The following is a 13,884-nucleotide window of genomic DNA, read 5'->3' on the forward strand; positions in this document are numbered from 1 at the left end:
AGAGAGAGCAAATTTTAGTTCCAATTACTGAAGTCTTGAATAAAAATACACCAGCGGTAGAAGGAAAGTTGTCATTCGTAACTGTGACTTTCACTATAATCACATGTAAGCATCTAAGAAATTAAACTTTTCCCACTTTAAAAAAATTTGCTTTAATAATAACACTTGAGGTATATATTAATCTATTGTGTCTTCCAATTGCCTGGGTTTATGTGTGTTTATTGTAGGAGCTAAACCCTGATACAACACATCCAGATTTCCGAATTTGGCTCACCAGTTACCCATCTACCACTTTCCCAGTGTCTGTACTTCAGAATGGAGTGAAGATGACTAACGAGGCACCAAAAGGCTTACGGGCCAATATAATACGTTCGTACCTGATGGATCCAATATGTGACCCTGACTTTTTCAACAGCTGCAGAAAACCTGTTAGTAATGTTGTATTGTAACTTCGTAAATCAGACCCTGACAACGGTGTATGTATGCTCAAGGGGAAAAAAAACCCCTCCCAAATTAAATAGCTGTCGTCCACTGCAATGAAACTGGTATTGCTTACTGGCAATAGCGAAGTAAATTTAATTTTTATTTTATTGCTAGTCTCCTACATCTTCAATTGAGATTTTGTGGTATGACAATAATACAACGCTCTAGTTTTGTTTTTTTTTTAAAAAAGAAAGACTGGGAAAAAAATCTTAACTTCTCTTTTCAAAATTAGATATCTGTTTGGAAGCATATTTTACATTATTCTTCTATAATTAATGTAGTTCTTCTAAATCACATCATATACTTCGCTAAATGGTCTCAACTGAAAAGCAAAACAAAAGCTCCTACCTGAAGGCTTTCTTTAAAGGCTTGAAATCTATCTTGATCATGAGGGGGGGAAAAAAAAAAAAAAAAAAAAAGCAGAAATATTGTATGAACAATGTTTTATAATACAACAGTGTAAAAAAGTATTCATTGGTACATTATCTCGTACACATAGCTGTAGGTGTCATGTATATTGATTACATATACAGGGATATACAGCTTTAAAAAAGAAAGCTACCCCTGACTTATAAACAGTATGTTAATAAGGCAAGACCTGCTGGGTTTTGCGTGACTCAAAGACAGCACTGCTGTGCAGGACATGAGAAAAAAAGAAACTGTTTAACCCATCCATGAATTATTAATGGTGTTGCATTTGGTTTTAAGGCTGAGTTCAAGACATTGCTGTATGGCCTCTGCTTCTTCCACGCACTGGTGCAAGAAAGGCGAAATTTTGGGCCATTGGGCTGGAACATTCCATACGAGTTCAATGAGACTGACCTGCGCATCAGTGTGCAGCAGCTGCACATCTTCCTCGACCAGTATGAGGTATGGCAACCTCTCACAGGAGTCACTGGTCCTTGCGTGCAGTTTCTAGGACTGTCAGTGATGTACCAATGCAGGCTGAGTGCTGCCACGGCAGCAGCTTAGTGTGGGCCGTGAATTAGAAACCAAGAGCTACTTGCAATAGTGCTAACCACATTCATTTTAAGTGGTTAGTGTACCATGATCAGTGTGTAACTGATGTGGGAAACTTTCAAATTACAACGTAGAAGTTCTGCCATGCAAAATAGAGCAGCATTCGTTCCCTCTATTTGTCTTATTCATTGGAGTCTTACCCTATGTCTAGGCAGGAGCTATGGATTCAGCTCCTGGTGATGTTACTGCAAGCTGTAAAATACCGAACACTTAATTGCTGGCTGTGATTCATTCAGTGACAGCGATAATATTAGACCCTGAACTGTTGTAGATTAATAACAACCTTGATCTATTTGTGTAAACTTGGCAGATGAAGTTTCCTTCCCTGCTTGCAGAGCTAGGCAGTGTTTCATAGAAGCCTCTCTGGAATTTGCTAGCAACACATGACACTTCCTTATGTGTCAGCGTCCTAAGCGACCCACTACAGCCAGAATCTGTTAAAGTTATGGCTGGGGGCAGGAAGGGGGTGTTATTTTCAAACTACTGTCAGCCTGGTTTTGATGATCAGTGTGGTTAGTAGGTAAATTGTGATTCAGCATGAGAAAGCAAATTCATGAAGGTGTGCGTTTCTTTTCCTGCAGGAGAGTGAAGGGAGGGGTCTGAGTGCGGGTGTCCTCCCCTTATATGACCAAAGCTTATGAGCAAATGTACTGCCTAGCAGGGAGGGAAGCATTTTAATTTTTTTTTTCCCTGAAAGACAATTTGTATGTAGTAAACAGAATTCTTGGTACTTTTTTCAATTGATTTGCTTTATCTCAGTTCTCTCAGCATATCATGCACTCCTGCAATGACTTCCTATAAATAATCTCTTATCACTCCTGATTTGTTCCTTTCATGTGCCTAAGAGGAGTCCAGCTTCTCCCAACTTCAACTTTAAACATGTTTGATTTTTATTCAGAAATTTATGAGCACAGATACAGCCCTGTGACAGCATACGTTTATTTCAGAAGTACGTATAGCCAAACGACTAGAGATAGTTTTGGAAAAGTTTTTCATACACTTGTACTCAGGGAATTCCACACGCATTAATATGGAAATTTTTTGTGCTATTAGTCTTCAAAAGAAGCAATGCTGGGGGACTTGATGGATGATTATTAAAGTATTTGAAGATCAGGAGATCAGTGGTACAAGCATGAACTAGCAGAAGTAAATAAGAGCTTTTAAACTTTCCAGTGAGAATTCTCTGACTTCCAAATAAATTACAGTTATACCAGAAGTGCTAAGCTGTAGTTCAGATCATTGTCTTGCTTTTTTTCAGGAGGTGCCATATGATGCTCTTCGCTATATGACTGGAGAATGTAATTATGGTGGCAGAGTCACTGATGACTGGGATCGACGTACACTACGTAGTGTTCTAAACATGTTTTTTTCATCAGAAATCATTACAAATGTAGATTATAAATTTGATCCAAGCGGCCTTTATTTTGCTCCTCCTGAAGGAGATGTAAGTATCCCAGAACAACAAAATTACCAAAAGCTAATTTTTTTCAAAAATAGATCTATCTTTACTCACAATGATATGTGCCTCAGTGCTTACTGCTGTCACAGTTCACTTTTGTGGCTTCATCTCATATTCTATTAGAACTCGTTTCAGCAGCTTCTAAGAAATGGAAATGATGCAAACCCCCCCCCCCCAACTACTGCCAACTAAATCGACTTTACTGTGTGAGGCAGCACACTTAGGGGACAATAAGGGAGAAACCCAGCCTGGTGAAGATAAAAGCATTATAAAATAAACATAAGATAATTAGTTGATCATATCTGCTGGACGTAGAAAGGACGTGGTAATCAGCTTAATTTATCACACAGGAGAATTATGTTCACATCAGCAGAACGCCTTCGGACACTTGGCAAGCAGTGGGCCCAGTAAGGGACCACAGCCCCTCGCACTAGGTGCCTTATTTTGTAAGAGAACTTCCAACGGCTGTCAGAAATTTTGTTGGAAGTTATTTAAGCAAAGCCAATCCTGATTTCAGGGTAAAAGGATGGACGGAAGGAATTCAAGAGGCACAGTCAGCCCCTGTATTTCCTTTTTATATCTTAGTTTACACACTGTATTCATTACACTAGGAAAGTTTGTAGTAGTTTTGAGAGTTGTTTGCAGCATGTCATGGGCCTCTTTGGCTGTTCTGCATCTCCTTTTAAGTCTAAAGTATTTTTTTATCTTCCTTTTTTCAGTACCAAAGCTATATTGAATATACAAAGACACTTCCACTGAATCCTTCCCCAGAGATATTTGGAATGAACGCAAATGCTGATATTACCAAGGATCAGTCAGAAACGCAACTGTTATTTGATAACATTCTTCTCACACAGGTATGTAAAAAGTCACGCACCATCTTACTGTAACTTTCTACTCTATCTCCACATGAGTATGCTTAGATTATTTTTTTTTTGTTTTTACTGTACCTTATTGTGTTTTATCTCCATTCTGGTGGAATTACTGTTCCACTTACGAATTTTTTAAGGCTTTTTTGGTTTTGTATTTTTCCTGACTGTCTTCCTAAGGAAACGTATCTTCTGTGATTGTACAGTCAGTTTGCATATCTTCTAATCCCCCAGCTTTTAACAGTTTTCACCTTCTTGGCCAGTTTTACTCCAGTTTGTAAACCAGGTACAATTTAGGGACACTATAGTTCCTGTAAGCTTCATGAGAAAAATTCAGAGCTGAATATAAGGAGCAAGAGGGACCTGGAGGGACAGGGAGACACAGCTTGGCACCGCTCTCCCGTTTGACAGCACTGGCCAGCCAGTGGTGCTGCTGGGCACATTGGAGGCAGGGGGAGAAAGACTGGTTTACAGTGGAAACAAGATTCCAGCGAAAAAGCGAGGACACAAATCTGTAGGAAAGCACATTTTGTTAGGTCTAAGATAATAACTTACCACAATAATATAGGAGATTCTGAAACAAATGAATTTCAGTCACAGGGGAAGAGGGTTGGAACCGTAATGATCTTTTAAATAATGCCTTTATAACAGCTCTGTTTTCCTGCATTTTAACTACTGACTCTCCTAAGTCCTCTTTCTTTTCCTCAAAATAAATCCAAGTTTTTGGCGCTCTCTAGTCTCAGGCATCTGGTGGTGGTGCAAAATCAACCGATGAAGTTCTTCATGAAGTCACAGATGACATCCTGAGCAAACTCCCTCCAAATTTTGACATTGAAGCAGCAATGAGAAGATACCCAACCACTTACACTCAAAGCATGAATACTGTGCTTGTCCAAGAGATGGGACGCTTCAACAAGTTATTGCAGACAATACGGGACTCCTGTGTTAACATTCAGAAAGCAATAAAGGTGAGCTGAAGATAACCTTTAAAAGCATATACCTGGAACCTAGACTCAAATCTCGGAGCTATTCATGCAAGTACCTTAGAGAACCGACCCTGAAGTCTGATTCAGCTTGGTCAGTCAAACATTTTAAAGAATCCAGATTCCACACTGATTTATTGTTCTGTATCTTAAAACTGACAGGAGTACATTGGAATATAAAAGTATTATTGGGCCTACTGTAGAGAAACCAAAACAGAAAGTTTTTAACTGCAGATTTGCTAGCAAATAAGACAAGCAGTAACTAGGTTCACATCTCTTTTTCTGTCTCACTGTCATGAAAGACTGAAGCACCTCACACAATTTCTTACAGATGAAAGCAGATCTCCTCAACACCTCAAATAAACAGCAAAATTACTCACAGTGAGGATTACAGTTAAGATATCACAGTCTAAAATCAATGTTTGCTCTCAGTAGGAATCAAAAGCTACAGCTGTGCAAAATGCAGAAAAAGGCAGGAAAAAGTCAGTTTGGGTAATTTTTATTTATCCTATAATAGCTTAAGGCCGAGGAGGCATTTAAAAACACAAAACAACCAACCAAAACAAACACCACCCCTCTCCTTGTTAAAGCCAAACTACAAGCTGAAAAGTGCCACTTTAGAATAAGGCGCTTGCAGCAATGAATGTTGCAGTTTTCAGAAAACTTTAAATAATAATGAAAAAGAGCATTTACAGTTAGTAAAACTCAGAAGTGCTCTGTGAAGACCATGTTTCTGGGGAAAGACTGCAAGGGAGAATTTTCCAGTATGGGCAGCTTTCTCCAAGAAAGGGTATGGACCTTTCCCTGGCCAATCTAGTGACTAACTACCAGATCAGACAGAAGACTCCAGCAACTTTTTATGAAATCCATTATGTCCACTGTTCTTGTTTCCAGTGTTGCTCCTGTCTGACTTAGCTAGAAGGTCATAACATCTGTTGGACAAAGAGCTATGTTGATTTTTAATTGTTAAAGCAAGGCTGTTCCGCAAAGTATTTTGACATCTTCCTTTCCAAAATTTCTTTTAGGGGCTAGTGGTGATGTCTGCTGAACTGGAAGAAGTGGTAAACAGCATTCTGAAAGGGAAAATTCCAGGACTATGGATGAGTAAGTCTTACCCAAGCCTCAAGCCTCTGGGCAGCTATGTGACTGACTTCCTTAACAGACTGAAGTTCTTACAGGTGAGCACACTCCATTTACACAGTTTTGTTCAATGCTGCTTATTATTTTTGTCTATTGATCTCCACAAGCGAACAACACACGTGCACAAATTACTTCCACTGAATAACTGACAGGTAAAGTTCAATTCATTTGGGCATCTGTTTCATACAGCTGTTTGCTCATCACAGCATCTAATGAAGCACTGCATTTTGCCACATACCCTGCACCCCATAAAGAGCGCTGTAGTACCTCGGTAATACTGGGTGACAGAGATTGCCTTCTCAAGTGAATTTATAAGGCCCCTTATACTGCATATAGATCTGGTAGTAGTAATGAAGTTTAAAATAGGAGTTGGGAAAATACTGTTGAGTTTTTTAAGTGAGAAAAGTTAATTAATAAAACATTTTAACACAAAATCTTATGCTGAAGTCAAATACCAAGCTTTCAGTAGGCTACTGGAGAAGAAAGCTGGTTGAGTCAGGGAGAAACAGTGGGGTTCCTTCACCTATAAGACTGCAGATTCCAAAAACTGACTTTAAATGAGTAATATCCAGAGTCTCAGCAGCATTCCGTGGCTTAGTAATCTCAATCAACTGAAGAAAACCAATCTCATAGCAGGTTGCCTACTCCATACCTATTGTAAGAATCCTAAATAAAAAAAAATAAAAGGCAGGGTTTGTTTTTTTTTCTTCTCTCCTTCTCTCACTTTTGCTGCTGCAGCTGTGGTATGAAAATGGACCTCCACCAGTGTTCTGGATTTCAGGATTCTTCTTCACTCAAGCATTCTTAACAGGTGCCCAGCAGAACTATGCCAGAAAATACACCATTCCAATAGACCTACTAGATTTTGACTATGAAGTGCTGGAAGATAAGGAATATGAAATGGCTCCTGAAGATGGTAAGTAAACGCATGACACAATTATCTGCCTTTGCTGATGTATTCAGACGTTAACATTAATTTGCAGACTCAGAGTTATGCAATTAAGTTAATGGATTCAGCTGGAAAACATACACCACTGCCTGGCTCCCCATGAGATGCACAAGAAGTGAAGAGGCAAAATACTATTTAAGTCCTTAAGAACTGCTGAGATTAGTTCACCTCCTGGGCTAGCAGGCAGATATAAATCAACAGAGGACGCTCCTTACCCCAAACTTCCCAAAACGGATCAAACTTTCAAGTGATATCTAACTTGCCTTCCCCCCGCCCCCTTTATTTCACTCCATTAGCATATATGTCTGAAGACGTCTATTTTCCTAAGACAAGGAAAACCAAACATTTAGTTGAGAAGTTGGGTATGCTACTGTAACTACCCTAGAAAAATATCTTACGGATACGTTCACAATGTGCAACAGGGGCTTGCTCTAAGGGGGGAAAAGCCCTATTTTTTATTAAACCACTTTATTATATACTACTTACCTTAGGTTCCAGCTGCAGACACTTTTGCTAGCTTGCCCTTCCTCAGAAAAAAGGACAGGTTAAATGGAACTGTTCTTAATACTCTTTTTAACAGCTTTCTGAGGATCAGCTTGACTGGAAGTTGTGCAGAAAGAAGAGCTTGGCAGGTTGCCTGGCAGAGCCACACCTAATCCATTTCAAGTCATTTTCTCTTGGGGCAGGTTTACAGAGCACGAAGGTGCAAGTTTGATGAAAACAGATGTTGCTGTAATTTATTGTTTCCTTCTGGAGAGCTGATGGAATGACAGCTGTTATTCTGTCATGACATCATGACATGCCAAAATAAAGTTACTTATGTTTTTTAAACATTTAAAGATACTTTTTTTTTTTCACTCTACTACTCTAATGAGCCGCTTTAGAAAGGTATAAGCAAGTGGTAATTTGAAACATAAGCAATGAAATAATGCGAAGACTAACTAGTTAAAGACTGTTTATATGCTCACATCTCCAAGTTTGGAAACATTAAAGCTGACAATATGCAGTACATACAGAAAACTTTATAATAATGACAACTGTAAAAATAGTGGCCTGTACTTTGGAATGACTTTTAACTTCCGCCGCTGGCTACACCATGATATCGCTAGACATCATGATAGCGCTAGACACATAACTTTATAAATCTTTATAGAATTGTAATCATAATAAATTGTAAAGCAGTATAAGATTGTGCTGTACTCAACGTTATTTGATCATCACTTGGAGCACACAATATTGACAAAAAGTCCCACATGATCAACTGACAGCAGAGTGCGCTGCACTGGCTGCTGCTCGCAGCTAGAAGACATTTTCAGTTTTTGCCTAACATGGTATCTTTTCCAACTGATTCAGGGGTCTACATTCAGGGATTGTTCTTGGATGGAGCACGCTGGAACAGGCAAACTAAGAAGCTAGGAGAATCTCATCCAAAAATCCTCTATGATACAGTACCTGTGGTCAGTATATGCATTTTATAGTAGTATATCCCAACAACTACTGTAGTCTTGAAGGAAGTAACAGGGTAATTCTAAAAAAAAAAAAAAAATTGAAACGTTTTGTTTTGAATTAGAAATTAAGTGTTTGAGAGGAGCTGAGAATCTTCCGCTAATAATGACCAGTGACAGGAATTTTGGTGTTGCATATTTTGGGAGAGGAAGCAATCTGCTAAGAAAGAGGAAACAATAAACAGCTTTTCAGGGCTACCTGTTAAAAAGCAAACAAACCAATGTCAAAATGCTTTGGCCAAGCCAAGACTGTTCCCCTACTTTTTTTTTCTTTCCAACTGAGATGAAAAGGATTATTTTATTCTTTACTGCAGATATGGCTGAAGCCGTGTAAGAGAGCAGACATTCCGCAGCGACCAAGTTACCTGGCCCCAGTGTATAAGACCAGCGAGAGAAGAGGAACCCTGTCGACTACAGGCCATTCCACCAACTTCGTCATCGCAATGACCCTCCCTTCAGACAAACCGCAAGAGCACTGGATCAGACGGGGTGTCGCCCTGTTATGTCAGCTTAGCTCATAAAACTATCACAATTTATGGAGGTAGGTGCATTTTCCAGATCACTTATAAGGGATGCATGTCAGTCCTGAAATGCCACGTAAAAAGAGGAATCAAAATGAGTGTGTTTACAATGTTGCATTTGTGCCTTTCATGAGATTTGAAACAAAATACTGAAATATAAAGGTGCACAATAAAACCTTATAAAAACCAACAAAAATAATTTGCTCCTTGAATAATTTTATTTTCTGAAGGCTCCTTATTTATAAGGAACATACATAAAATGAACACAACACTGTTGACAATGAACAAAACAGCATTTGATCATTTCCAGCTTTATAAAATTTTAAAAAATGATTTAGTTATAACAAAAAGCCTGATAGCTCAGCAAGTTATCTTATAGGACCATAACCACATTTTAAACCATAGACTCAATTGTTAATGGGAGGGGAAAGAAAAATAAAATTAAAATTATTAAAAAAAATAAATCACACTGCATCTAGCAACTACAATATTTTCTAAGCATAATCACAGCGGATTGAGTGCAATGTGATCTACATCAAAATTCATATGGGATGTCACACAGTGACAGCATTGTAATATACAAGTAACATTTATGCCCTCCAACAAATACAAGTTAAATGAGACTCTGGATTCAAGCAGAATGGAATGTTGAAGCCAAGTAGAAATGTAGTGGAAGTCAGATTGTCTGTAACATGACTCAAAAATGTATATTAGAATCATCTGGAATTCAATACTGGTAGAAACACATAGAAGAAGTCACAGCTGTTACACTGCTCTTCATAACTTGTAATAAATACTAGAAAATAAAAGGAAACAACCCATATTTAATGAAAAATACAGTACCTACCTTCAAGGACCATGTTTTTCCCTTGTCTGAAGATGGTCTTGGAAGGAAGTTAACTATTTACTATAGAGGCAGTGTGTTAAGCTATAACCATATTCCAACTAATACAAAAGTAAATATACTACCCGAAATATAGAAATCTTCATTTGAAAAGAATTAAAAGAAATAAACTTTAAAAAAACGATTTGACAAAATATCAGTTCAACCACATAATGACCCCCTTATACTCGACAGAATTAACAGAAAAGGAAAATTAAGGGTCAGTTTAATATACGTAAGAAACATAGGTTGTTTAAACTTAGATGCTCAGAAGGTATCCAGTGAGTTAAGTCTCTCTGAAAATGGTACTCAGTGACCTAATATGGGCACTATGAAAAATGTCACCCCGGATCTTTACACTGCAGAAATTCAGTAATCTGAAGCTAACAGCAGTGTGTTTGCTAATTATGGTCCAACAGTAAATGTGTTTAAACGAAAAAAAGAAAACCTGAGTTCAGAGCATGAAATGGCTGCATGCTCCAACTCTGGGCTTTTGGCTTCTTCACTGAAGAAACTGCGCCCTTCTTTGACATGGACCCTTAATACTGTTTCTTGATACTACATTAGGAAGAAATACTGGCAAGAACCAACCGATATCTTTAAAATACATGAGCTGCTCTCAGTAAAAACTAAATTGAGCAATAAAGCTTCAAAAAGTAAAGGGCCACAGGGAACACACATTAACTTGAAATGGAATGAAGATACCAACTGGTCACTAAAGGCGTTAGGATCAGTGTTTTTAGCAGCTACACTGGCACCAAGCGGATCGAAACAAAACTTACAGCACATAGTCAAGATACAGCTTTTACCTGGCATACACATAAAAGAAGACGAACTGTATGTTTTAAAAAAGGCTACTACCATGCTTTGGACTGGTACTACAGAATCAGCTTGCACTCTTCACAAACTCACAATTTTTTTTAAGGAGATGGGTACAAAAAGATCTAACGCATGTCTGGCAATATAAACACATCAGCACAATCCAATCTAGGACAGCTGATCCCAGCAAGTTAAGGCCCAAATTTTCAGTCTATCCTTCCAAATTACACATATTACAGATCTACCACATCTGCTTTTTAATAATCTAATTTAAATACCAAAATTGTAAAAAAATATCATAGAAATGAACTCCTTTATGCTGGAAGTAGAAATCTTCTTATATACTCTCTACTGCCAGAAATGGCTGGTGCTACGATGTCTGATATCGAAGCATTGTAGAAACAGGTTTTGAGCTGATATTACAACATTGTAAATAATCTACCAGTACTACATACACAGAGCAGAATTTAACCTTTGTGCCCAGGTTCTGTAACCAGCATCTTGCACTTTGGATTGTTTTAACATGAAGAGGAGAAAAGACTCCAAAATAATTGTTAAAAAATGGAGAAATTCCCATATGGATTCTCTGTTAAAAGAGTTTGCACAAATTCACAGCCACAATTCTTCAGTAGTTTATGCTGCAAGTGACACACAATGCATGTTTAGCATCTGTAAAAAGGAACCAGAAATAGCTCAATAACTCCAACATCAGGGATTTCCCCAAACTAACACTAATTTTACTGCATTTTGCATTTTCCTACTAACATCAAGGAACAAACATCAAATAAATCTTGGTCAGGAAAACATCGTCAAACTGATCCTTGACAGAACATAGCACTTTGCAGCATATATTGCAACAGCCTGCCTTCTTACACGTGAAGTTATGATGATGGAGTGCAGCTTAATGCATGCTCTAAGAATTTAAACAGCGTTTAGGTTTTGGGTTTGTTTTTTTAAAATTTTAACCAGCACAGTGGCTTCCAGTCATGTGCTGTTGTAACATTTAATACTTCAAGTCACCACTGTGCAGAAGAATCAGCACAGAATTAATATATATATACACACACACATGCACATATATATATATATGCATGCATATATATATATATACACACACATACACACACACGTATCTCTACATATATCTCTATACATATATAGAGATATATATGTGTGCTACTTAAGACTTAGGTGGCACTAAAAGCTTACTCAGGTTCCTTGCAGAGGTATGAATTTCAGCTGTAACATTTTCTGGGTTCTGTTCAAATGTACTAATGAAATGGTATTTTCCCAAATAAGCAGATCATTCACTATACTTTTTCTTTCTTAAGCAAGCAGTGCTTCCCATAGAGTACATAGAACTTGGCACTTTTTTCTCATATTTAGTATTTTCTAATTGTTGATCACTTGAGTTTAGAAGATGCATTGGGTAATCTCATCTGATTGGAATTAGAAAAAAAGGAGAAGTCAATCTACACAGAAACTAATATCCTGTACTTGTGTAAGTAGTGCAAGCCACTGCTTCTCCTCTGAGCAATGTGCATACAGTGAAACAGTGCAGACTCAAAGCCATACAGTAACATTGTTGTAACCACAGTGATTACCAGAATTAGGTCAAAACTGGATGTCAAGCACGATTTTATCTTCATAGAGGGCAATGACCAGCATGATGGCAAACCCAAGAAGCAGGCCTAGATTCTGAAGAATGAACTGCCCCACAGGACAGTAACCGTGCTCTTCATTATCTCCGTCTCCATGAAGCATTTCTGGAAGCTAAAAGGAAAAATAAGTTTCAAAGTTATTTCATGTCTATTCCATTTACACACAGACAACTTTACAGGATTACACTGTCAAGAATAAACACTTCAGGATTAAGTTATAAAACTCTACCTAACTACTACATTTGATAAAAACATCATTACATCACGTATTTACAAAACAAACTAAAAATGCCTTTCCTTTCCTTTGGAATTTTTTTTTAAGCTTTTGCTGGATCACACATCTACTTGAACTTTGTTCCTCAAGATAAGGACCAGCCCAGCATTCTTCCGAGTTCTGCTCTTTCAAGTTCTTTTGCTCAATTAAAATCAAGTGATGCTCAAATAAACATAATAAAAAGCTTTGTCTATTGCCACAGTAATTACATTGCTATAAATATACTCCATATAATGACTTTGCTGATTAACTTAGACATTCATTTGTCATGTTATATGCTTACCCATATTTACATACATTTCCCTTTTAAATATGGGAATAATACCTACAAGTAATTAAAGAGAAATTCCATGTGAAGCTATACAAAATTCTGAAAGCTCTGGATATTACTTATATTCCTCACCTATGAAGAAAAGTCAAATAGTACTGACAAAAATCAACAAATAATAGTGGACTTGGAAGATGTAAAAATAAATCTTACGAAGTATCTTACAAAACCACCCATACAGAACAGAAATAACTTAAAATGTTTAACAAAGAAATTAAGTCAAGAAAGCATGAGGTAAACGAAGGAATTCCTTCAAGACACACTTACTACAGAAAAACAGAATACAGAACAAACCAGAAACTTCAGGTAATATGCAGCACAAGTCTCTGTTTATTGCTCTTCATTAGATAGGCTACAATAGTTTTCGTTACTCTGAGTATCTCAATACTGCACAACAGACAACGACAAATCATCAGAGCATCAAATCTGCTTAAAACCCAAATATACTACCCATCTGGTCTTGTATCGCTTTCAAAAAGAGACATAAAGCTGAAAATTAATTTGACCCACCGAGTGTTTAAATATAAAAGAATATACAAAGTACTGTTAAGTCATTAATAAGAAATGAAGTAATCACAGACTTTACTGAATATTGCTATATAGCTCTCCTGTTGGCAAGCAGCATTAGTTGCAGAACTATTTTCTTTTTAATAAATCAGAGTTGTAATCACCAAGTAATACAAAACCTAATCAGAGAATTGTGCTAGAATTGCTGCTGCCAATTCTCACCTTCATGTTTTTTGAACGGAAGTTGTGCACATAATTCAAGTTTTGTAATCAACTTCTACAGAGACATAATATTGCTGTTCCAAATCTAAAGATGCTCTTAAGAGTGATTAACGAATATTCTGGCATCTGTTTCAAAACCTAGGAAGAGCACAGTGCTCTGTCTCCATAACGCCCAAGGTTTCTGGTCACGGACATGAAGAGTATGACGAGTGGAAGTGTAAGTCTTAGCTATGGGTAGTGACAGCTGCCATATGTCCCCAA

General features: G+C 37.5%; 2 protein-coding genes across 5 annotated transcripts in view; one reads left to right on the forward strand and one right to left on the reverse strand.

Moving 5' to 3' along the window:
- Nucleotides 1–9,067, forward strand: part of DNAH7 (dynein axonemal heavy chain 7) — a 115,962-nt gene extending 106,895 nt beyond the window's left edge. The window contains exons 56-64 of the mRNA XM_063340416.1: nt 228–428; nt 1,192–1,353; nt 2,762–2,947; nt 3,682–3,819; nt 4,569–4,799; nt 5,840–5,992; nt 6,693–6,870; nt 8,257–8,360; nt 8,723–9,067. Of these exons, the coding sequence (XP_063196486.1) occupies nt 228–428; nt 1,192–1,353; nt 2,762–2,947; nt 3,682–3,819; nt 4,569–4,799; nt 5,840–5,992; nt 6,693–6,870; nt 8,257–8,360; nt 8,723–8,929 (1,560 nt within the window). The 3' untranslated portion in view covers nt 8,930–9,067. The remainder of the gene's footprint in view (nt 1–227; nt 429–1,191; nt 1,354–2,761; nt 2,948–3,681; nt 3,820–4,568; nt 4,800–5,839; nt 5,993–6,692; nt 6,871–8,256; nt 8,361–8,722) is intronic.
- Nucleotides 9,068–9,235: 168 nt separating this feature from the next.
- SLC39A10 (solute carrier family 39 member 10) overlaps nt 9,236–13,884 on the reverse strand; it is a 69,525-nt gene continuing 64,876 nt past the window's right edge. The window contains exon 9 of one of the 4 annotated variants that reach the window (XM_063340419.1): nt 9,236–12,404. In XM_063340419.1, coding sequence (XP_063196489.1) covers nt 12,246–12,404 — 159 coding nt within the window. In that variant the 3' untranslated portion in view covers nt 9,236–12,245. The remainder of the gene's footprint in view (nt 12,405–13,884) is intronic. The other 3 variants (XM_063340418.1, XM_063340420.1, XM_063340417.1) reach the window with 3 other exon arrangements.

Source organism: Chroicocephalus ridibundus, chromosome 7 (assembly GCF_963924245.1).
Source record: "Chroicocephalus ridibundus chromosome 7, bChrRid1.1, whole genome shotgun sequence".
NCBI lineage: Eukaryota > Metazoa > Chordata > Aves > Charadriiformes > Laridae > Chroicocephalus > Chroicocephalus ridibundus.